Genomic DNA, 26384 nt, shown 5'->3' on the forward strand with positions numbered 1-26384 from the left:
TCAGGACTGTAGTACTTCGATGCTTACTGTTGGGCTTCCTGATTCCTCCAACTAGGGTGGCCACGTGCACCCACTGGATTAAACCAGGGCTGAGAGGGTGGTCAGATTGATGGAGTGGAGAAATGCCATGATAGGTTTCCTGTTTGTCACTATGGAAAGGCCACACTTACCTGCTCAATCCCCATTTACTTTGTATTCTAGGGTAGAGGTCAGGAAGACTATATCCCACCTGCCTATACAGCTGTGGTGTGTTGAAAGATCCCTGGACTTAAAGTAAGAAGATCTGGGTTTGAGTCTCAGTCTGTCACTTATTTTCTGTGTGACCTTGGGCAAGTCACTTCACCTCTCCAAGCTTCAGTTTACTTCTCTGTTTAACTGGGAACATATTATCCGTCTGATGGGGTTGCTGTGAGAATTCAGTGACATGGTGCATGTGGAAAGTGCTTTGTTGACTGGATAGTGCCCTAAAGGAGCACTAGCAGAAAGAAGAATACATAACACTTTGTTTCTTTTCCAGGTATCCGTCTAATGGTTTAAAAACCCAACAAAATGCATCAATAAATATGCAACTGCCTTCAAGAGAGACAAACTCCTATTTTAATAGCTTGGATCAAAAGAACTTGATGGGGTATTCATCCCCGAGGGCCAGCTCTGTGCCCATCATCCCTTCAGTGGGTCTAGAGGAAACCTGCATGCAAATGCCAGGGGTTTCTGAAGTCAACAGCATCAAATGGTGCAAAAACTCCTACTCTGCTGACACTGTCCGTGTGAGTATTCCCATCAGCGACTGCCTCATAGCAGAACAACAAGAAGTGAAAATACTGCTAGAAACTGTCCAGGAGCAGATCCGCATTCTGACTGATGCCAGGCGGTCCGAAGACTACGAACTGGCCAGTGTCGAAACGGAGGACAGTGCGAGTGAAAACACAGCCTTTCTCCCCCTGAGTCCCACAGCCAAATCAGAACGAGAGGCACAATTTGTCTTAAGAAATGAAATACAAAGAGACTCTGCATTGACCAAGTGACTTTGAGATGTAGGAATCCGTGCGTTCTATGCTTTGCTCAACAGGAAAGAGAGGAAATTAAATACAAATTATTTATATGCATTAATTTAAGAGCATCTACTTAGAAGAAACCAAATAGTCTATCGCCCTCATATCATAGTGTTTTTTAACAAAATATTTTTTTAAAGGGAAAGAAACGTTTCAGGAGGGATAAAGCTTACAACTAAAGCTTTGGGGGAGAATTCTGAATACAATTTCAGTCCGTCCCAACACTGTCCTCTTTGGCTTTTAGTAGATGTGGGCGGTTCAGACCCTCAGCCCCCCAGCGCCAGTGTCCTCAACCAAAAGCACTGGCCTTTCCAGGCTTCAAAGAGATGAGCTATATAGCCTGAGGCCGACATGCCGATGAGCAGGCGGCCCTTGCCGGTTGGCTTGACTGTCCCAACCCCTAAATTTCTCTTCACTTGACAGCCTCATCACAGGTTATGTCATGTCAACAAATGTAGTATTTTCTATTTAATTTTTGAAGAATGACACAAAGACTCTGGAAGGAGAAGGAAGACAGGAGAGAGAGGGAGTCATTGGGGACCATCTTAGCTACTCTTACGTGCCATCTTCCTCTGAGATTTGAAAGTGCGGAATCTCAGAGGGAGATATGAAATTCTTATAGAAAAAGGGACAAAAAAAATCAAATGTCGTGTCACTAAAATCATGCTGATAGAAATGTTTTTCTTTGAGAATGTTTAGGGGCTCTGAAAGAGCATTTTTCAGCGTGTGTATGTGTGTGTGTATGTGTGTGTATGTTTGTGTACGTGCATGTGAGAGCATGTGTGTGTGTATACATGCATGTGAGAGCATGTGTGTGTGTGTGCGTGTGTGTGTGTGTGTGTGTGTGTGAGTGTGTGAGTGAGCTCCCTTGAGCACTTGAACACTGGTATGCTGTATGCACATGTGTTTATTGTGAGTATGTGTGTGCATGTGTGTGCGTATTAAGCTTGCTAAAATTTGTTCTGAAACATCAGGGAATCTAATATTCAGAAAAAAATTTCCCTCTTAGATCTGTTCACTTAAAATTTTTCCATTAACTATAAAGTTCAGTTAGTAAGTTCTTAAATCAGGGTCACTTGCATGGTGAGGTCCTATAAAACTCTTGACAATGTCTAGATCATTTTCTGATGTGAATACTTCTGACAAAAACTATAGACTCATTGATGATATCCGTATCACAAGGTGAGTTGAGGATGTGTGTTTATTTTGAATCACGCGTACTTAAATTATTTACATAAGCCAATGACCAAATTGACAGTTACCCATTGCTTTTTCATCATCCTCATTACCATTTATTTTGTAGCAAGTCTACAATGTGTGGACCAAGACATTGGCTTCTGTGGTTAATATGGAAAGAATAAATTGTTGAAATCACAAAGCCCAGAGTATCAGTTCACAGGAAGCCCCCAAAAGAACAGTAAATTGTGTTGTATGTTCATTTGGAATAAAGCAATATTTTTACCACTCCTGAGGTGAACTGAAACTTCTCCTGAAGATTTGTCTGTTTTATTTACCCTTAATTTCCTGGGGCATTCAAGGAAATTAGTGTTCACATAACCAGTTTTTTTCCAATTATTGGTGTTGTTGTTATGTTTACACTGTTTTAAATAAAAAGGCACAGTATTTGAAAGTATATAAAAGATTTCTTTTACTGCAGTTTGGGAAAACTTTAGTTAAAATTTCCTTGTGGAATATTCACATTCCATTGAAAGAGACTACATTTCTGAATCAAACACTGAATACATACAATGCTTGTTTAAGGTTAAGTTGTTTCTGTTGAACATACATTGCAAATTGCTCTTTGAGAGCATTCTTTAATAATAGACATGATGCCATACAGGGGGACAAAAGAACATAGTGTTGTTTTTAACATTGTTTAATGAAAATTCAAGGTCTCAAATGTTGAAAACATTTTGGTAGATTCAACAAAAGGTTCGTGATATTCATGAGTTGTTCCATTATAGTTCCATTGTTTTGAATATAGAGACAATATTGTTAGCCTCTTAAAGGATGATTATACATTTTTAATTTCTAGTTCAACTACATTCTCATTTAGAAATGTTGTATCCTTGGGAAAATATTAGAAAGATGGTCTTAATTAACAGGAACATAAAAACCCCATAAGTTTCATATGAAATATGTGATTGTGTTGCAGTTTATCACAGTTATCAAACATTAATTGGAAGGCTTCACAAATTTGCTGATGCCAGCCTTGTTCATGGGGTTTTCACTAGAATGTTCCGTGTTGCTTATCGGAAGGATCCATACAGAATTTACCTATTTAGGAGATTATATACTCTGTGACTTGCTGCAGTAATTTTAATATATTTACTCTGAAAAGTTTGAAGATTATCAGTAAAAAGTAAGTCCTGCTCCAACCCCATATTTTTTTTTAAGTAGAACCATATATGATGTGATTATAAACACCCTGTGTGTACTGAAGGACGCGAACATCTAAGGCACACCCACTGGCAGTCTGATATGAAGTTTACAGAGTTACTTCCTAGCTGATCGTCAAGACAAAATCCTCCATAAAGAATAAATACTAATGGTTACTTTCAGTGGCCCTTTGTCTCCTTTTGGAACGTGAAGCTCTCTGAAAAAGATCCAAGTTCAAAATGCGTATTTTGGGGCACCAGCAGTCAAGTGCTGAAAGCATCAAGGCGTTCAAAGTTGATCTAACATGGGCAACACCTGGGATCCTTTGTACCTGTCCTACTGGCTCATGTGCCTACAGAGAAATGCTTATTTCTAAAAGACACCTTTGATTTTGCTCCGTTTTCCTTGTCTTTATTATGTAAACAGGTATATAAAGATTTGTAATTAAGTAAGTTGTATATTTGTTATTTACAGGAAAATGAATGTCACACATTATTTTTCCTTGGGATCATTTCAGACTATTTTTAGAAAGCATATGTTATTCTAATTGGCCAGTGACTGTGGAACGCTGTTGTTCAAAATATGTGACTAATTTCATGCTAATGAGAAACAGTAGAAATGATGTTGGATAATTGGCAGCCACATTTTCTTCCTGATTTTCCTATGCTCATTACTAAATGCTCTGTTTGGCCAGCCGGGTGGCTCAGTTGGTTAAGAGCTCCCTCAAGGGTTTGAGCTCTGAGCAACAGTGGTTCGATTCCCGGCCCCAGCTGAGCAGTTGCTGAGCTGCCAACAGGTGGCAGGATGGCTCAGCTAAAAAATAAATAAATAAAAATAAAAACTAAATGCTCTGTTTGACACTCTAGTCCAATATCTACCTTGCTATGGGTGAAAGACTAAATATTTGTAAATTTCTCTCATCTCTAATGATTTGCATCATTTCTAAGTAGCAACAGCACAGTCTTCTGGAGCAGGAACAGTGGTGGTTTTGGAACTTCACAAATTAGTCTGTTTTGATCATAATCACATATCAGACCTGCCAAAAGGAGAAGAGAAGGGCCAAACAGACGTCAACAGAATGCCCACTGGCTTCCAGATTGAATGACAGTTACAAAAATGTGAGTCCTCTGGGAACCACATCTAAGCCTGTCAAAGCCTCTGGGGACCACAGCTAAGCCTGTCAAAGCCAGGTGTCCCGCAGAATGTTCTCGATGCCTGCAGCAGTGGTTCGCGACTACCCTGCAGTTGGTGCTACAGGAAACCATGACTCTCTTAGCAAGGGGAATAGTGGGTCCTTTGATTCTAGCCCCATAAATCAGAAAATATTACCCTGAGACATGTGCTGTGAAACATTTCCCAAGAGAGTGTGTGGTACACCTAGGAACACAGCAAGTGGGGTGGGATTTTTATTTGATCTTTTGGTAGCTGGGGAAAAATTTTTATATATGAAACTACTTTTGTATTATTATTCAATTGTATAAATGCAGTGCAGTGTATTCAATGATAGCGTGTCTATACTGTGTTTGTACTTTAGTCTTCAGAAATTCAGTCTTCATCCAGGAAAAACCTGTACAATGTTTCTAGGCTGTTCTCAATTATAAATGCTTCCCAATATTTCGTGGGCAATGAGGCCTTTAAATAAGCTTTATCTCTCTTTTATTCTTTCTTTCCCTTTTAAGCTAAAATGAGGGTAAAGCAAGAAATTCATTCCTTAAGGTGCTCATTGTTCTCTTATTATAATGTGTTTCCTACTGTTATTACACACACACACACAAACATATGTGTATATAAAATACATGTGTATATTAAATTTAGGCGCTGGATTATTTTGGTAGCTTTATTTTAGCTTAATTTGACAAACATGAAAGTGATTGCCTCATGGAATGCCAATAAAATCAAACCATGTAGAGATCAGCCAACTTGGCAACATTTAGGTGAGACAGGCATTTTTCAGTTTTTACTTAGGTAAGCAGAAATATCCTCAGGTTGGAAAATTCAAGAGCCCCTGAAATAAAATCTCTGCTAGATTATCTCTTAGATATGAAGATTACACTGTGGGTGTATATGGCTGCTATCCCTAGTGTGTATGATGATGTCAATATATTTTTTACAAATTAAATCAACTTCTCCCAAAGGTCTCTAAACAGGTGCCTCTGACTTCCAGTACCCACTGAACTCTAGTGAGGAGCTGAGGTCAAGGTGGAGTGTCGGGGGGTGATTACATGGTAATGTTGGATACCCAGTGAAGATGTGAAGTTAATAGCAGAGGTAAGGACAACTAGAAGTACTAGGCTTCCAGTACTTTGATAACTTTTTGTCATGAATACCTGTCCTGATTGCACATGTATGTTTGACTATAAAAGAATTGTGTGATAGCAAACAATCTCTTATTGTTGGAAATGAATTAGAAACAATCTTGATATTGAAAATCGTCGCTGTGAAAGCTTCTAACTCATCTATCCATAATAGTAACTCCATGACCCCATTTGTCAAATAAGGAGGATGAATCTAGTTCATCTTCGATTTCCTTCCCAGTTGAATACCCTATTATTCAATCATTCTAACTCAGACATTACCCGGTCATTTGTCATCCAATCATTTCAACACGAATCTTTAGAAAGTTAATGGCTCTAAGTGTATCTCTGTAAGACTCAAAAATGATTGGAATCTGTGTATGAATCTATGAATAAGACTTACATTTATAATGTTCTGTTTAATTTCCTTGGAGAAATAGACAAGATCATTTCTGTGATTGTATTTAAAGTAAATTTACCTAGGACAGGTAATCAAAATGAAAACTGGGCAAAAAAAATACCTGATTTCAAAGCTCAAGCATCAGAACTTTCCCCAGATATTTGGGTCAAAATTTGCCACAGATTTTTTTTTTCTTCAAGAAATTGCATCCTGTGAACCTTTATCAAAGTCAGAGCAAGGGAGTCTGCAGAGAAAGCATGAGAACTTAAGAATGTTCTCCTCTCACAGAGGCAGTGACACATTCTCATTGGATACACAGGATATTTATTGATATTGTCAATTATTTGCATCTCAAACTCATTAACATAAACTCTCCAATTAATAAATAAGTTCTCGGGAGACACCTTCACATTATAGTCAGAAATTATCCTTTCTTTGCAGGACACAACAGACTAAAAAATGTAGGGTTTACTTACTTATTTAATTTTGGTTGTAATTGCTGTTTTTGACAAATCAATACCTATTTGCTGTTCCACTAACATCCTGACTGGCACTATTCTTCCATATATAATTTATCATCATCAAGATCCCAAAGTCTGAATTCCTTAGAATTCGATACAACCATGCAGGATGTTAAAATACTTGAATTAAAAACAGTAAATCTTTTAAGTTGTGTTGTTTTTTAATATTATAAGGATTCCATGTAGTTGTTTATAAACTTGAAATAGAAATATAAATTCACATTTGTAAACTTGTTGTTGATGTCCTTAGAAGGCTGGTGAGCCCATCTTACAACCTTGTTACACTTTACATTGATACTCCTTTCTGAAATCAATTTAAATTTAAGGGCTTAACAATCTCACACATGTGCGCACACATAGACACAGCATAACACACATGTTGTGTTAAGACTCAGTGTTTATTCCTTTTCCTTAGACCTTTTTCCCCTTACAGCTCACCTAAGTGTGTCAAACTCATGACATGGAAGTCCTTCAATTCAGATATGTCTCATAGGAAATGAATGTGGCAGGAAGATATAGTGATTATATTTTAAGGTTTGTTCTCTATAACCAGCTTTTGAATCATGTCTTTATTAATAAAAGTGTGGAGAAGAAACACATTGGTTCAAATTGAAATAAGTAGAAGAACATAAAACACCATCAAATCACTACACATTTCCCAGCGACCACTGTGTATATTTAAAGATAATTAGAGGAAAATGCCTGGGCTCTCTCTTGTTTTTTAAAGTGTGCAATTGTACACATTAAATCTAAATAAAAAATATATTCCTAGTTCTTAATAATTAAAATATTTATTAACCTATCTGACCATATTTTAAATAAAGAATTTAAGTCACACACAGAAGAATTCATGCAAAATGGTCAGCAGAATATTTTTAGTTGTCAGTTTTTAAAACTTTACTAGAAAAAATCTTTTGTGCCTGTGATAAACATTTTGTTTCAAGGAGTATATAAGTATCTCCTTTATCTTCTTCCAAGGAAACATTTCAAAATGATGTCCTATGGGAAATAACGCTAAATGCATGTCCTTCAGCACCCAGTTATATTGAGTTCCATTATGTTTTGTTTCAGGAAAGATATACTTCTTATTAAAAATTAAGATATGAATTTAATAATGACTTTAATAATAATCTTGTCTTTGTCACATAAATTTTCATCTGTAATGGGAATCCTTGACTACCATTTCCCTGTTGTACCTTCTCTATTTTTTTTTAGATTTTTATATTTTATGTTTATTTAATTTATTGGGATGCCACTGGTTAGTAACACTGTATAGGCTTCCAGTGTACGTTTCTATAGTACATCATCAATATGTTGCATTGTGTGTTCACCACCCAGTAGCCTTTGATGAAACTGGACACTCAGAATCCCTTAGATTGGGTTCTTACTACATGTTCCTCTTATTTCACGTCCCTTTTATTAAACAGAGAATTTTCAACTAACTGAGAAATCAATGTGATTTTGTAGAGGAAAATAGCTTTGTTCTTTTGAGTTGTGCTAGTGGAGGAATAAACTAGGAACGTTTTAAATCTAAGTGATAATAAGGTTCGTGACTTTATCCAATATCTTCTCTCTCATATACAGACACACCCCAGGGCCCTTTAATTTTCCTAATATTGTTAACAAGACTTTTCAACCTTCTTGTTATTGTTTGTAACAACAGTGTTTTCCATTTTGTAAGAGACAAAGGCAAAATCAACTATTTATGTAAAAGAACAAAACAACAAATAAAGCAATCATCCTTTAAACAATGAGTAAAAAACAAGCCAATAATAATATTTTTAATGAGTTTAAGTAAAATGCTAACTGACTAAAAATCAAATCTAAGGCAAAAACAATATACAGAAATATTAGGCAAATGGTTTGCATTATAAGGTTTCTTTTGCATAATTCTTTGCTGTAAACTGGACTCTTCTTTCCATAATGAGACCTCATTTTGTAGAATTTCTATTGGGCATTAATTATGCATATTAAATACAAACATTTAAATATACAAAAATGGCCACTTTTGACATTTCTTCTAAATAGACACAAAGTGTATAATAATTTGCGTGGAAGATGAAAAAAGTACAGATTTGTAAAAAGAAATTATTAATCCATCTTATTTTCTCATTAACAGCTTTCACTGAATGCCCCCATAGTTTAAGCTAAACATAGAAGAAGTTTCTGACTCAAATAAGAAGTTTCTGACTCAAAAAAAAATGTTGCAAACATTTTGAAAATTAAAATGTGTAATATAGATATAAGGATTCGCAGTCTTCCTTGGACCCAAAGAACCCAAACAAGTATACAGTACAGTTTAAGGAAGGGGGCATTCTTTTGTTTAGAAAACAAATAAACAAAAAGAGCTTGTCCTGCAGGCTCCATCCATGCCAACTAAAAAAATGGATAAGCATTACTGTGAGTCTTTTTGTCCAGTGAAAAAGAAGAGATAGACACACCTGATGCCATAAACATTTGCACAATAAATAGTTAGATTTTACTAATAATTTTCTGGCTTCACTTTTTTCCATTTTCTTATTTTAAAATTAATGTTACTGAAAGTGTGAAAAATAAGAAAATAATCAGCCATGAATTAGGCTATGCCACGTAGTACCTTTATGCATTGTCTTCTCATTTCCACATATGTGTGTATTTCATATTTTCCTACTAGGAAGTAATTTTTTTACTATGTTGTATTATAATTTCAAAAACAATATATCACACTGTGCCAAGGCAATACATTGTCTTTGTAAACATATAATTTAAAGGCAACATAAATTTCAGTTGTTCATATAGTATGAATTATTTGGTCATTTTATTATTATTTGGCATTCAAACTGCTTTGATTTATTTCCTACCATGAATAACTTCACAGTTAATATTATAATATACATTACTCTTTCCTTTGGAAGTAAAGTGCAGATTCATGAACAAGTTTCAAAGGGTCTGTAAACACTCAAAATTGTAAGCAATAATTGTGTATAGGATAATGTGTACTTTTTTTGGTGTGGGGTGAAAGATCTATAGCTAAATATTTCATAAGGTTAGTAAAGAAATCTGTGAACTTCAATGGTTAGAATAATATTTTTAAAATCACTTCTTGACTACACATTACAAGAAATTGTATGGCTGGGTCAATGTGTATGACTTTTTTTAAACTAATGCTGGTTTTTTAGAGCAGTTTTATGTTCACAGCAAAATTGAGGGAAAGGTACAGAGATTTCCCATGTACCCCCTGGCCCCACACACCCACAGCCGTCCCCACTATCAACATTCCCCACCAGAGTGGTACATTTGTCACAATTGAAGGACCTACATGGACACATCATGATAACCCCAAGTCCGTAGTTTACATTACAGATTACCCTTGTTATTGTACATTCTATGGGTTTTGTTAGATGTGTAATGACACGTATGTATCACCACAGTATCATACAGAGTACTTTCACTGCCCTAAAAATCCTCTATTCTGCACATATTCATCTCTCCCTCCCCGCTGTGGTTCACCCCAGGAACCACTATTTTTTTTTTTTTACTGTCTCCATAGTTCTATATTTCAGTATGACCATTCTTTAAACTTGTTTTAGCCAATAATTGATTTCTGGAAGTGGCTAATACAGTTATGGTATCACTTGAATTTCTTCTTTGTTCATTTCTATTTACTTTGCTATATCGCATATTGTAGCTAAAATGTAATTGATTTAGGTTTGATAAGAAATGCATCATCTTAATGAAGCTTAATTTTAATTTCTAATTAGGAAAATGTTACGTGTTTATACATAGAATATATTAAGACAAATAAAAATCACCAACGGGAGATAAGCACTATTAATATTTAAGTATATTTCCTTCCAGTATTTTTAATCGAATAGATATGTGCCATATGTCATTTATAAACTTGGAATCATCTAGTATTTAAAATATTTTGTCCTACTTTATTCACTTTACATATAGTCTCTGATAAATTCCTCAGTTAGTAAAGTATCTTTACATGTAATATTTTTAATGGCTACACAAGCCATTACATGAATGCAGCACATTCATATTTTCAAAGGGCTCTTTAAATATTCATCACATAATATATTCAATTGATTTCCAAATGTTTACCAATTGATTTTAAATGTTTCACTTGTGCCAATATTTAAATATTATATAGCCATATATGCACTAACGTTTTCTGGCATAAGCATATTTCTATGTATAGACAGCCACAGATATTAGGCTTTCTTACAGTATTTGTTTTTGGAGCAGCTTCCTTGATGAATTTTGATGACCAAAATCATAATATTTTGCTAATGTAGACAGCTGGATAAAAAGACATAAACCCTACAGAAACTTCTGTACAACTGACTAAATTCACACCTCCCAATCCACACTCAAAATACTGAGTGCTAAAAAATAAAGGAGATGATGATTTTAAAATTGTCAGAAGCTTTGGAACCTAGGAGGAGTGACACTAACATAAAACAAAGCATTTTAAAGAATTGAGAATATGCCCAGCACTGGGTGCTTTATATACAGAGGGTGCCAAAAATATGTATACACATTTTAAGAAAAGAAAAAACTGTATTAAAATTGTAAGAATAACATATATCAATAAAAAAGATGAATATAAGTCATGTGTATACATTTTTGTCACCGCAGTATATTAACTTATTTAATATTCCTAATAACCCTATGAAGTAGATATGAATATGATTCCCCACTTTAAAGATTAGGAAAGAAAGGCATGAAGAAGTTAAGAAACTTGCCCAAGGTTTCACAGAAAACGAATTGTAAGGGGCTGGACGTCAACCCAGAGTTCATGCAGACTTACCCTTTATTTTTTAATCCCTATCATTATCTTTCTTGAGGAATTTCTAGTAATCATAGTTCAAATGTTCAAGACATGATCCTGACCCTAGTTCCCTACACTTAAGGATTAGATATAGCAAGTGCTAGAAACGAAGGCAGAGCAAAGATATAAGGAATCAGACTCTACGCACCCAATTTTTTGAGTTTTTTGAAATTCTCACAAAGTGCTGTGATCAGATAGTCAGCAAAACTGTTATTTATTTCTTATCCCAAATATAACAGGCAGTAGTGCCAGAAGAACACTAGAAGGACCAGACCCATGGCTGTGGCTATACCTACTGTTTCAATCAAGTGAAGATTACGTACAAAATGGCCACCCTCCGGTCATCTGCTTCAACAAAGTCAGAGATGGTGTGTAGCTGCATTTCTCTGTCCATTCACTTCAAGGTGCCATATCACTAAAATAAATAAATAAATAAATAAATAAATAAATAAATAAATAAATATAAATAAATACTTTTTTACATACATATATATATATATATATATATATATATATAAATTTTTTTTTAGCCTGCCTTTTCCTTCATGCAATTCAACATACAAGATGACACCAAGACAGGAAAAGTGATCTTCCAGTTTGGGTGCCTCCATCTCCCTCCCCTGAATCCAGATTCAGTGGCTTTCAAAACCAGAAGGGTCTTGGAGTAGAGTGCTCCGTCATGAGGAAACCTGCTGTGGTTGGTCCCTCACACCTGAAAAGATCTGAAAGGAGGATTTTGTGTGCAATCACATGATCCATAGAAGACATTAAAAACATTAATTTAATCTGTCCCATACCTGCCATTATTAGACAGACACAGGCCCTAGAGGAACCTCTGGACAGTCAAGGAAAAGAGATCATAAAATATCCCCACAGGAGCATTGTGAAGCTGCACCAAACGTATCACTGTCAGCATGCAGAGGCCGTGACTCCTTCTTCTTCCTCTGCCTGGCTTATTTCATTTAGTGTAATATAATTCCCTTTAGGTGCATCCATGTTGTTGCAATTGGCAAGATTTCATTCTTTTTTACTGCTTGCATAACATATATATGCACAATACAAAATATATGCACAATATATATGCACAATCACATCTTGTTTATCCATTCATCCATTGATGGACACCTAGTTTGCTTCTGTAACCTGGCTACTATAAATAATATTGCAATGAATACAGGAGTGCATATGTCAAACTAGTGTTTTTGTTTTCTTCGGATAAATACCCAGAAGTGGAATTGCTGGGTCATATGATATACCCATTTTTAGTTGTTTGAGAGTTCTCCATGCTGTTTTCCATTGGGATTGCACCAGTTTTTAATTCCATCAACGGTACACAAGGGTTTCCTGTTCTCCACATCCTCTCCAACACATGTTGTTAGTTGACTTTTTGCTAACAACCATCCTAACTGGTGTGAGTTGATATCTCATTGTGGTTTTGATTTGCATTTCCCTTATAGCTAGTGAAGTTGAGCATCTTTTCATATGTCTTTGGCCATTTGTACGTCTTCTTTGGAGAAATGTCTTTTCATATTCTCTGCCCATTTTTCGATCAGATTGTTTATTTTTTTGTTACTAAGTTGTACGAGTTTCTTATATATATTTGACACCACCCGTTTATATGTCATTTGCAAATATATTGTCCCATTCAGTGGGTTGCCTTTTGCTTTGTTGAAGGTTTTATTGATTGTGCAGAAGCTTTTTAGTTTGATGAAGTCACATGTGTTTATTTTTGCTTTTGTTTCCCTTCCTTAAGGGGACATATCCAAAAAGATATTACTTATACCGACATCAAACAGTTTACTTTCTATGTTTTCTTCTAGGAGTTTTATGGTTTCAGGTTTTAGATTTAAGTCTTTAACCTAGTTTGACATATATTTTTATATATGGTGTAAAAGAGTGGTTCAGTTTCATTTTAAAATGCGTGTGTCTGTCCAGTTTTCCCAGCACCACTTGTTGAAGAGACTGCGTCACTCCAGTGTATATTTTTACCTCTTTTGTCATAGATTGGTTGACATATGAGTGAGGGTTTATTTTGGGGCTCTCTATTTGTTCCATTGATTAATGTGTCCATTTTGTGCCAGTCCCATGCTGTTGATTATTACAGTTTTGTCATATAGGTTGAGGTCAGGGAACATGATACCTTCAACTTTGTTCCTCTTAAGATTGATTTGGCTATTGAGGTCTTTTATGGTTTCATATAAATGTTAGGGTAATTTGTTCTAGTTCTGAGAAGAATGAGATTGGTATTTTGATAGGAATTGTATTGATTCTGTAAATTGTTTGGGTAGTGTAGTCAATTTAATAATATTAACCCTTACAATCCGTGAGCAACTATAGCCTTCCATTTATTATTTGTGTCCTCTTCAATTTTTTTTTCAATGTCTTATAGATTTCAGAGTATGGGTCTTTCACCTCGTTGGTTAAGTTGATTCCTAGGTATGTAATTCTTTTTAATGTAATTGTGAAAGGGGTTACTTTGTTCATTTCTCCTTCTGATTGTTTGTTATAAGTGTATAGTAGTGTGGCAGATTTCTTTATATTAATTTTGTATCCTCCTACTTTATTGAATTATTTTATTAATTATATTAATTTTTGGTGGATTCTTCAGGGTTTTCTATATAGAATATCATGTCATCTGCAAATAGTTGCTGTTTTACTTCTTCCTTTCCTATTTGGATATTTGGATGCTTTTTTTTTTTTTTGTCTGATTTCTGTGGCTAGGACTTCCAGTACTATGTTGGATAATAGTGGTGAGAGTGGACATCCTGGCCTTGTTCCTGGTCTTAGAGGAAAAGGTTTCAGCTTTCACCATTGAGTATGATGGTCTTGTCCTACATAGCCTTTATCAATATGAGGTAAGTTCCTTCTATGCCCACTTTGTTGAGAGTTTTTATCATAAATGTATGTTGATATTTGTCAAATGCTTTTTTCTGCATCCATTGAGATAATCAGATAATTTTTATCTTTAATTTTGTTGATATGATAAATCACATTAACTGTTTTGTGGATGTTCAACTACTCTTGCATGCTTGATATGACTCTCACTTGATCATAGTGTATAATCCTTTTAACATACTGTTGCATTTGGTTTGCTAGAATTTTGTTCAGAATTTTGGCATTTGTGTTCATCAGAGATATTGGCCTATAATTCTCTTTCTTTGTAGTGTCTTTGCCTGATTTTGGTATCGGGGTAATGCTGGCCTCATAGAAAGAGTTTGGAAGTGTTCCTTCCTCTTCAATTTTTTGGAATAGTTTGAGAGGAATAGGTAATAATTCTTCTTTCAATGTTTCATAGAATTTATCTGTAAAGCTATCTGATCATGGGCTTTTATTTGTTGGGATTTTCTTGATTACTGTTTCAATTTCATTGCTAGCTCTTGGTCTGTTCAGATTCTCTGTTTCTTCATGGTTTAGTCTTGGAAGGTTGTATGTTTCTAAAAACTTATCCATTTCTTCTAGATTGTTGAATTTGTTAGCATACAATTGTTCATAGTACTTTTTAATGCTCCTTTGTATTTATGTGGTGTCTGTTGTAATCTCTTCCCTTTCATTCCTGATTTTATTTATTTGTGTCCTCTGTCTTTTCTGTTTGATGAGTCTCGATAGATACTTGCCAATTTTATTTATCTTTTCAGAGAACCAGCTCTTAGTTTCATTAATCTTTTCTATTGTTTTTCTATTTCATTTATTTTCACACTGATTTATTATTTCCTTCCTTCTGCTTACTTTGGATTTTGTTTGTTTCTCTTTTTTTAGTTTCTTTAAGTATAAATTTAGATTATTTGGGATTTTTCCTGCTTCCTAAGGTGGGCCTTCATAGTTATAAACCCTCCTCTTACAACTACTTTTGCTGCATCCCATAGATTTTACAAATTTTGTTTTCATTTTCATTTGTCTCAAGGTAGTGTTTTATTTCTTGTTTGATTTCCTCTTTGTTCCACTGGTTGTTTTGAAGCATGTTGTTTAATCTCTACATATTTGTGTTTTTTCCAGTGGTTGACTTCTAGTTTCATGCCACTGTGGTGAGAAAATGTATAGATATAATTTCAATCTTCTTAAATTTATTGAGATTTGTTTTAGGGCCTAGTATGTTATCTACCCTGGAAAACATTCCATGTGCACTTCAGATAAATGTGTAACCTGCAGTTTTTGGATGAAATGCTTTGTAAATGTTTATCAAGTAAAACTGGTCTAATATGGCATTTAAGGCCATTATTTCCATATTAGTTTTCTGTCTGGATGATCTATCCATAGAAGTAAGTGGAGTATTAAAGTCCCCAAGTATTATACTACTACTGTTCATTTCTACCTTTATGTCCATTAATATTTGCTTTATAAACTTGGGTGATCCTATATTAGGTGCATAGGTATTTACAATTATTATATCTTCTTCTTGGACTTACCTCTTTAAAATTATGCAGTGTCCTTCCTTGTCTCTTTTTACACTCTTTGCTTAAGTCTATTTTGTCTGGTATGAGTACTGCTAATCCTGCTTTCGTTTCATTTCTATTTGCATAGAATATCGTTCTTCATCCCTTCATTTTTAATCTCTGTGTGTCTTTCAATCTAAAGTGTGTCTCCCATAAGCAGCTTCTTGATGGGTCATTTCTTTTTTAATCCATTCTGCCACCTATGTCTTTTGATTAGAGCATTTAGTTCATTTACATTTAGGGTAATTATTGATAGGTATATGTTTATTGCCATTTTGTCCATTGTTTTTGTTGTTTTTATTATTCTTTGATGTTTTTTTCATCTTCTCTTGATCTCTTTCCTTTTGATTTGTTGGTTTTCTTTAGTGTTTTAATTAGATTCCTTTCTCTTCATTTCGTTGTGTATTTTCTGTATGGTTTAGGTTTCTGGTTACCATGAGGTTCATATATATATCCATCTATATCTATAGCATCTATTTTAAGCTGATAAGGATTTAACTTCAATCACGTTCTAAAAGCACTACATTTTTATTCCCCCCTCCCCTCTTTATGTTTTTATTGTGATGGTTTATATTTTTTTGTTTTGTGAACCTCCTAATTATTTATTGTAGTTTTATTTAATTTTGCTACTATTGTCTTTTAACCTTCTTATTAACTTTTTAAATAGTTGATTGACTGTGATTATTGTATATTTGCCTTTACCAGTGAGATTTTTTTTTCTCTTTTCTTGTGTTTTCTTTATTTCTGGTTGTGACCTTTTCTATTCTGCATAAAGAAGACCCATTAACATTTTCTGTGAGGCTGGCTTAGTAGTGGTTGAAGTCCTTTAGTTTTTGCTTCTCTTGGAAACTCTTTATATCTTCTTCAATTATAAATGCTAACTTTACTGGATAAAGTATTCTAGGTTACGGATCCCTTTCTTTGAGCACTTTAAATATCTCCTGTCACTCCCTTCTGGCCTGTAAAGTTGCTTTTGAGAAATCAACTGATAGTCTTATGGGGTTTCCCTTATATGTGACTTAGTTTTTCATTCTTGCTGCCTTTAAGCTAGACTCTTTATCCTTAACTTTTGCCATTTTCATTAGAATATGTTTTGATGTGGGTCTCTGGGTTCATCTTGTTTGGAACTCTCTGTGCTTCCTGGACCTGGATGTCTGTCTCCTTCCCCAGATTAGGACATTTTTCAGATATTATATATTCAAATATTCTTTCTGCCCCTTTCTGTCTCTCTTCTCCTTCTGAATTCGTATCATTCAAATGTTAGAATACTTGATGTTGTCCCAGAGATCTCTTATACTATTCTCATTTTTTTGAAATTCTTTTTTGGTTTTGTTGTTCTGATTGGGTGATTTCCACTATTCTGTCCTCCAGGTTACTAATCCATTCTTCTGTATTAATGAGTCTACTGCCGATTCCTTCTAATGTATTTTTCATTTCAGCTACTGTATTCTCCATCACTGATTGGTTCTTTTTACATTTTCTATCACTCTGTTGAAGTGTTCTCTGAGTTCCTCTATTGTATTGTCAAGTTTGTTGAGCATCCTTGTGTTGCCATGAATGAGGTGGTACCTCAGCTCTTGTCTTCTTGAAGGAATTCAGTCAAGAGGCAGAGTTTGTGCAACATAGGACAGCAAGAAGTTTATTACTGAAAGCAAGTATACTCCAAGACATGGAACAGGCTGACCCAAGAGAGGGAAGCAGCCTCTCCTTACATTGTGTGAGGGTTTTTATCCCTATGGTTAGAATTGTCTCCCCCTCTCCCTCTCTGTTATTTTTCTCTTTCTCTGCTGAGGTGTCCTATCTTCCCCTCTGGTTCTCAAGGTTGTTTCTCAGGGCATAAGTATGAACCTATTAATTTCCTATGATTTACTTGAGAAGTTAAAATAATTAAAAGTAATTATTGAAAGTAATCCAGAGAAAAAGATGTATATTCTGAAAAGTGGGATAGTTTCTCTCCCTCTCTAGCATTTTTCTTTTTTCTAATGACATATCTCAACATCTTGCTGAACAAGAAAGGTATTTCTGCCCCAAGTGAGAGGAGCTGCAACGGGCCTCCTAACCGGGGCTGGTTACCTCCTTCTCCTGCTCATTTCTACCTTTCTGCCTACCCTATCACTTTAAACCATTTCTTTGAATTCTTTATCAAACCAATTACTTATCTACATTTCATTAGGGTTTTTATCTGAAGTCCTTCTTGTTCCTTCATTTGGGGCATATTCTACTGTCTCCCCATTTTGTTTGACTTTCCATGTTTGTTCCTACGAGTTGGATAGAATAGCTATTTCTCCCAGTTTTGAAAGAGTGGTTTCTGAGTAAGTCATGTATTCAACGGTTTTATTAGGCCACTTATAGTCAGGTGAGGTGCGGGCGGTGCCTGGTGGATCACCTGGCTTCCGGGTGGGGTAGCCTGGTATATGCTTGCTTCCTTGTCCTTCTAATTTGGGTAGGGTTGCCTGATGCAAAGGGGGTTGCTCTGTGCACTGGTGGTGTGCCCTGTTGCTTTAACTGTCTGTGATCTGAGCTGAGTCTGGGCCAGATTGCTTTGCAAGCCTGTGACTCAGGACCCCACCACCTTCTCTCCCCTTGAGACAGGCCTGTGTGTACACACCTCAGCACTCTGCTAGTTCTACTCCCTTGCAGGGCAGTACAGCTCCTTGTGCACTCAGCCACATTCCTCATTCCACAAGCAGCCGGGCCTGCACGCTCTGTTACTTTAATTATCTGCAGGAACAGTAGGGTGTGGGCGGGGCCAACCTGCAGTGCCTGAGTCTCCGCCCCATACAAGTCCCGCCCTTTCTCCCCTTGGGGCAGCCTTGTATTCCTGCCCACAGCTGTAGCTGGTAGTTCTGAAGTCTCTCCGGTCGGGGACAAGCGCTCCTGCATGGTCGAGAAACAGCACCTCCGCTCTCATTCTACACGTCAGCCAGGTATGTGAGCACCGCAAAGTCCCTCCAACTCCGCACTTTCCTCGGGCTGGGCAGCCTCACTTGTGCGTGTAGCAGTGCCCCACCATCTCGACACGTTCTCTGCACTGGGCAGTCCTGCGTGCAGGCACAGCAGCGTTTTGTTCGCCCCCTTCTCTTTCTAGGAGGGAGAGCCCCACGTGAGCACACAGTAGCACTCCACTATCTTTGTACTTGGCTCTGGACAGGGCAGCCCTGCTGGCCGGTACCGCAGCATTCTGTTGGCTCAACACTCTCTTCAGGCGGAGGAGCGCCTTGTGTGCGCAGCCCAGTGAGAGCACAAAGCAGCACCCTGCTGGGTCACTCGCCAGGTGAAGGGGCCCCTTGTATGCCCGCTGTGGCACTCTTAATGTTTCTACAAGGTCTATCTCCACTATGGGTGGCCAGGGGCGTGCTACAGTGCCCTGCAGGTTGGCCAGACAACCTGGATGGAGTTCCTGTCCACTATCCAGGTTCTGGGGAAAGGTAAACAATGGCGCTCACCGCCTTCTTTCCGTCCTGGGTTTTTCCCTCAGCTCCCAGACAGCTCTCGTGGTTGCCCGACCTTCTCCATGTGGTCACGCTGTCTTGCTTGTTGTGCAGAGGCTGTTCAATTGGCTCACAGTTGTCTCTCAGGAGAATTTACTCTATATTAGGTATACATTTGATGTATTCTTGTGAGGTAGCCAACTCAGCATCCATCTAAGCTGCCATCTTGGACTCCTATTCAAGGGCATTTTTTTAAAGAGGAAAGGAAGGAAGGAAGGGAGGGAGGGAGGGGAAAAAGGAAAGAAGGAAGGAAGGAAGGAAGGAAGGAAGGCAGGAAGGCAGGAAGGAAGGAGAGACAAAGAAAGAAAAAGAAAGAAAGAAAGAGGAAATGAAGAAAGCAGAACTGAAATCGGACAGAATTAGTAAACAAGAAAATTGCCAAATTAAAACTACAACCTAGTAGTTTGGAGTTAAAAACATAGGAAGCTGTCTAATTTCCTAATCTTCTCCTCTAAGTGTGTTATTTGTTTCAAAACTTAAACACAAAAATAAAGAGGAAATAACTTTTTTAAATGTTAAAAAGGCAAACAAAAATAATTCTCCTCTTCTAAATAGCAAGCATCAGAAGAAATAAAAGTATCAGTAAAGGAAATTTAGAAAATAAAAAGCAAGGCATAAAAAATGTTTAAAACCAGCCAAGCTGAACTCAATGACATCTAAAGAGCCTTAAATGAATTCACCATTAAACAAGAAAGAGAAGTGTTGAATAAGAATTCAATTAAGAAAGTTGGAAAATAATATAATCCACTTTAAAAATAATATAAATGATATAAAGCCAGAAAATTAATATTTGCAATAAGAAAAATAGTGGAAGTAAAAACTGAAAAAAAAAGATGCAACTTTAGGAAAAAGAATAATTTTAAAATGAGAAATCAGATACAGAAAGCAAAATGAAAGTTTGTAATTCACAAGAATGGAAAATATGTTTTAAATTATTGTTTAACAGCATGAATAAGTCTTCACTCATTACTATGAAAATCTCAGTGAAACTTATGAGGTATGACAATAAAGTTCCCGAATGCATCCTAGAAAAAAGTGCTACAAACCTCATTGCTGAATATCACTATGGTCACCTTCAAAGTACTCCCCTTGGGAAGCTATGCACCAAATGCCAGCACCTAGTCCACCCTTCAAAGCAATTTGGAACTTTCTGAAATGGCCATCAGAGCTGTCGTTGTATTACCCTTGATGTCCTGAATGTCATAAAAATGTCTCCCTTTCAATATTTCCTTTATCTTCAGGTAAAGAAAGAAGTCATTGGGGGCCAGATCAGGTGAGTAGGGAGGGTGTTCCAATACAGTTATTTGTATACTGGCTAAAAACTCCCTCACAGACAGTGCCGTGTGAGCTGGTGCATTGTCGTGATGCAAAAGCCATGAATTGTTGGCAAGAAGTTCAGGTCGTCTAACTTTTTCACTCAGGCTTTTTAGCACTTTCAAGTAGTAAACTTAGTTAACTGTCCAGTTGATACAAATTCATAATGAATAATCCCTCTGATATCAAAAAAGATTAGCAAATTGTTGCAACAAGTTTGTGAATTTAATTGTCTGACCTCATATGAAAAAAACCTAAGTGAAATACTTGCAAATGAATTATACTAGTGTAATAAAAAAAAGAAATCACCATGACAGTATAAAGTTTATTTCATCAAGTTAAAGACACTTTAGTATTAGTGTATTTAGTAACATGATTTATCTCCATAAACAGAAAAAATAATATAAGATTTAATTTCTATTCCTGAATAAAGCAGTTAACTAATTAGAGAAAAAAATCCACCTCCTAACAACATAAAACCAATGGTCAGTAATATAGCAATTAAACATTAGATTCATCTCTCTTAAAAGAACAAGACCATTTTTTCATTATTATTATTACTATTAACTAAGTTAACATAAATGAGAAATAAACAGCAATAAGAAAGGACTAAGAAAGGAAAACAGATATAAATACAGCAAAGGTAGAATCACAATGATTTAAAAGAAAATTTGAGTCAACAGAATGATACTGTATGTGATAAGCATATAAAACAAGTAGAATAAATGGCTAGAAAATATAAACTAAATGAGATCCAATTTATAATATTAACATAAATTTATATTACCATGAAATAAACCTAAGGGAACTACCAAATAAAATAGCATTAATGAAGATTTAAATAAATGAGAATATAATTTTTCTCTTAAAGGGAAAATTTCATATTTTAAACTCATCAAGGGGCCACCGACTGGCGCACTGGTTAAGAGTTGGCTTGGGATGCCAGCTCCGGGCAGCAGGGCCCCAGTTGGGATCCCACATTAGGGCCAGTGAAGCTCTGCTCTCTATAGCTAAAATGGTGAACAACAGCTCGACCTGGAACTGGGCTGCCATTAGTTGCAAGCAAAGGCGTAGGCTGCAGTGGAGCTGCAGTGGGCTCCCGTAAGCTACCATGAGTGGCTGGCAGCCGACGTGAGCTGCCAAGAGCCGCGATGAGCAGCTATCCAGTGGCCAGCGGCTGATCTGCCTTGCCCAGGAAGAGTGCAATGATAATACCAACATGGACCAGTGAAGCAACGTCCTCCATAACTAGACTGAAGAACAAAACGACAGCAACTTGTCTGTTCCCCTCCCCCAATTCCCCAATAAAATCTTTAAAAAAAAAAAAAAGAAAAAAAAACTCATCAAGAGTCCTCAATTTCATTCATAAATATAATGCAATAGAATAAAAGACATACTCAGAGTATTTTGGAAAATACATGGGTGAGAAAGGCCAAAAACACTTTGAAAAATAAAACTATATGCAGAGAATAAGGGACAGTTTAGTATACAAGCAAAGATATTATAATGATACAATTATTAAACCTTATTGCGCAGGCATAGAGAGAAATTAAACATAAGCAAGAGATGAGAAACACACTTATAAATTTTAAAAATTTAATAGAAATGAAGGGCATTTTAAATTATGTTAAGTTTACCTTAGTCGAGAAATGTTATAAAATTGGCTAACTTAGAAAAGGAAGTTAATTCATTAATTAATTCAACAAATCTCAACTGCCTGCCTAGGAAGTGCTGGGTAATGTTCTGGAGGATAGGAATAAACAAGATGACAAAATCTAATCTAAGCTTCAGGGAGGACAATATATTAGTGGAAATGTGGGCAAGTGGTATGAATAGGAAACTCTCTGGACACACACCCCCCCCCAAAGACAGAATGAATAGTATGAGTATATGATCATAATATTATCTTTTATGGCTGAAATATTTCATGATATAAGTTATATACAGAAAATTACACAAGGATTTATGTTTAAGAATATTTACTACAGCCTTATTTATAATAGGGAAAATAAAAGTCAGATAGTTAAACAAATCATGATATTTTATATAATTATGCAATTCTATTAAATCCTCTAAAGTTTAAATAGTTTTAGGTATTGTTTCCAGTATTACATTGAATTAAAGATATAAGATAATATTGAATTATAATTTTGTAACATAAATAATAAATTTATGTATTATGTATTTCTTCCCCTTTTTCCTATATGTATGTATACATATATGAGTAAAACAAACCTAATAAAAGCAATTGAAAAATACCCAAAAGTGCAGTTACAGAGAAATTTTTAATTAAATTATGATACAAGAGTGTGATGCATTAGTATTTAATTATTTAATACTGTTTTTTGAGAGACTATTGATTGCTTTAGAAAATGTTCTCAATAAGCTATTGAAAGTAAATATTAAAATATTAACAATGAATATTTCTGTGTGGTAAGATGTTGAAAACTTTATACAATTTTCAAAACATTCTATTTTTTAAATTTTTATTAAATTTATTGGGGTGACATTGGTTAGTAAAATTATATAGGTTTCAACTGTACATTTTAATAATACGTCATCTATATATTGCATTGTATGTTCACCACCCAGTGTCAATTCTCCTTCCATCACCATTCTCCTTCCATCACAATATATTTGATCCTTTTTTCCCCTCTTCTATTACTGCCCTGCCCCCTTATATCAGGTAACCACTAAACAGTTGTCTGTGAGATTTTGTTTGTACTCTTATGTTTGTTTGTCTTGTTTGTTTGCTGCTTTCAGTTTTATATCCCACATATGAATGAAGTCATGTGGTTCTTGACTTTTTTTGACTTATTTCACTTAGCATGATAATCTCAAGATCCATCCATGTTGTTGCAAATCGCATTATTTCATCTATTCTTATGGCCGAGTAATATTCAATTGTATATATGTACCACATCTTTATCCAGTCATCTATCGAAGGACACTTTGGTTGTTTCCATGTCTTTGCCACTGCAAATAATGCTGCAATAAATGAACACCCAGATACATATATCATTATGAATAACTGTTTTCAGATTTTTGGGATAAATACCCAGAAGAGAGATTGCTGGGTCATATGGTAATTCTATTCTTAGTTTTTTGAGGAACTTTCATATTGTTTTTCATAGTGGCTGTACCAACTTACATTCCCACCAGCAGTGTATGAGTGTTCCTTTTTCTCCACAACTTCTCTAACACTTGTTATTATATTATTTATCTTGCTGATAATAGCTATTCTAACAGGTGTGAGGTGGTATCCCATTGTGGTTTTAATTTGCATTTCCCTAACAACTAGTGAAGCTGAGCATCTTTTGATATATCTGTTGGCCATTTGTATGTCTTCTTGGAAGAAGTGTCTGTTGAGGTTTTCTGCCCATTTTTTAATTGCATTGTTTGTTTTCTTTGTTGTTGTTGAGTTGTATTTTGGATATTAGCCCCTTATTAGAGGTGTTGTTTGCAAATATCTTCTCCATTCGGTTGGTTGCCTCTATGCTTTGTTGGTTTCTTTTGCTGTGCAGAAGCTTCTTAGTTTGGTATAGTCTCATTCATTTATTTTTTGCTTTTACTTTCCTTGCCTTTGAGGTCAAATTCATAAAATCCTCTCTGAACCCAAGATCCATAAATTTAGTTGGTACCTATGCTTTCTTCTATTAAATTTACTGTTTCATTTATATGCTTAAGTCTTTGATTTATGTTGAGTTAATTTTGGTGTATGGTGACAGATAGCAGTCTAGTTTCATTCTTTTGCACGTAGCTTTCCAATTTTTTTTAGCACCATTTATTGAAGAAGCTTTCTCTTCCCCATTACATGTTTTTGGCTCCTTTGTCTAAAATCATCTGCCCATATATATATGGGTTTATTTCTGGGTTCTCAATTATATTCCATTGGTTTGTGTTTCTGTTTTCTGCCAATACCATGCCTTTTTTTTTTCAGGTATACAAACAATGTAATAGTTAGACATTTTACCCCTCATAAAGTGATAATCCCCCTCCCCCAATTTATTGCCCCTCTGACATCATATATATCTATTACAATTCCATTGACTATTCCTTATGCTATACTCCATATCCTGTGAATGAATATATATATATATATATATATATATAAATTATAGTTGACATACAATATTATTCAGCTTCAGCTTCAGGTGTATAGTGCAGTAATACCATGCTGTTTTGATTATTGTCACTCTGTACTATAAACTGAAGTCAGGGACTGTGAGACCTCTAGCCTTGTTCTTTTTTCTCAGGATTGCTTTGGCTATTTGGTAGCTAATTGGGATCTTTTGGGATGCCATACAAATCTGATGCCTTTTTGTTTTATTTCTTTAAAAAATGCCATTGGGAATTTGATGGGTATTGCATTAAATCTTTATATTGCTTTGGGTAATATTGCCATTTTAACTATGTTGATTCTTCCAGTCTATGAACACAGAATATCTTTCCATTTCTTTGTGTCTTCAATTTCTTTTAATCAAGTCTTATAGTTTTTAGTGTATAAGTCCTTCACATCTTTTGTTAAGTTTATTCCTAGGTATTTTATTCTTTTGTTGCAATTGCAAAAGGAATTTTTTAAATTTCTTTTTCTGAAATTTTGTTGTTAGTATATAAGAATGCAATGGATTTTTGTACATTGATTTTGTATCCTGCAACTTTACTGTATTTGTTTATTGTTTCTAATAGTTTTTTGATGGAGTCTTTAGGGTTTTCTATGTAAAGAAGCATGTCATCTTCAAAAAGTGACAGTTTAACCTCTTCATGTCCAATTTGGATGACTTTTATTTCTTTCTCTTGCCTGATTTCTCTGGCTAGGACTTACAATATATTTTTGAAAACAGTGGTGAGTGGGGGAAACCTTGTCTTGTTCCTGATCTTAGAGGAAAAGCTTTCAGTTTTTCACTATTAAGTATGATATTAGCTGAGGGTTTGTCATATATGGCCTTTATTATGTCGAGGTACTTTCCTTCTATACCCATTTTAGTAAGTGGTTTAGTCATAAATGCGTGTTATCTATTGTCAGATGTTTTTTCTGCATCTATTGATATGATCATGTGATTTTTATCTTTTATTTTGTTTATGCGGTGTATCACATTGATCGATTTGCATATGTTGAGGGATCCTTGTGCCCCTGGAATGAACCCCACTTGATCTTGATCATGATGTATAATCTTTTTAATGTATTGTTTTATATAGTGTTCTAGTATTTTGTTTCAGATTTTGCATGTATATTTATCAAAGATATTGGTCTGTAGTTTTCTTTTTTTGTGTTATCCTTACCAGGTTTTGGTATCAGGGTAGTGTTGGCCTCATAAAATGAGTTAGGAAGCATTGCCTCTTCTTCATTTTTTTGGAAGAGTTTGAGGCCAGATATTAAGTCATTTTTGAATGTTTGATAGAGTTACTAGTGAAGTCATCTGGTCCTGGACTTTTGCTTTTGGAGAGGTTTTGGATGATTGTTTCAGTTTCCTTCCTGTTGATCAATGTATTTAGATTCTAAAAAATATCCTACTTTTTTTTTTATAATGGACATGTTTTACTTTTATATTCAGAAGATATGTTAAATATAATTTTCAACAGTCTAATTTATGGAACCCATTTCAATATTCCATAAAAAGTAATGGCTTTGTTTTCTATCCTCACAGTCCTAATTAGTTCATTGTTTTATGATGTTTTCTTTG

At 35.3% G+C, this 26384-nt stretch overlaps 1 protein-coding gene across 1 annotated transcript in view; it reads left to right on the forward strand.

Annotated features, from left to right (window-relative positions):
- The window catches only part of LOC109373329 (pro-neuregulin-3, membrane-bound isoform), a 342257-nt gene extending 338133 nt beyond the window's left edge, over positions 1-4124 (forward strand). Inside the window, exons 8-9 of the mRNA XM_019627100.1 lie at positions 202-273; positions 518-4124. Coding sequence (XP_019482645.1) covers positions 202-273; positions 518-1025 — 580 coding nt within the window. The 3' untranslated portion in view covers positions 1026-4124. The remainder of the gene's footprint in view (positions 1-201; positions 274-517) is intronic.
- Positions 4125-26384: the final 22260 nt, after the last annotated feature.

Source organism: Hipposideros armiger, unplaced genomic scaffold (assembly GCF_001890085.2).
Source record: "Hipposideros armiger isolate ML-2016 unplaced genomic scaffold, ASM189008v1 scaffold_708, whole genome shotgun sequence".
Taxonomy (NCBI): domain Eukaryota; kingdom Metazoa; phylum Chordata; class Mammalia; order Chiroptera; family Hipposideridae; genus Hipposideros; species Hipposideros armiger.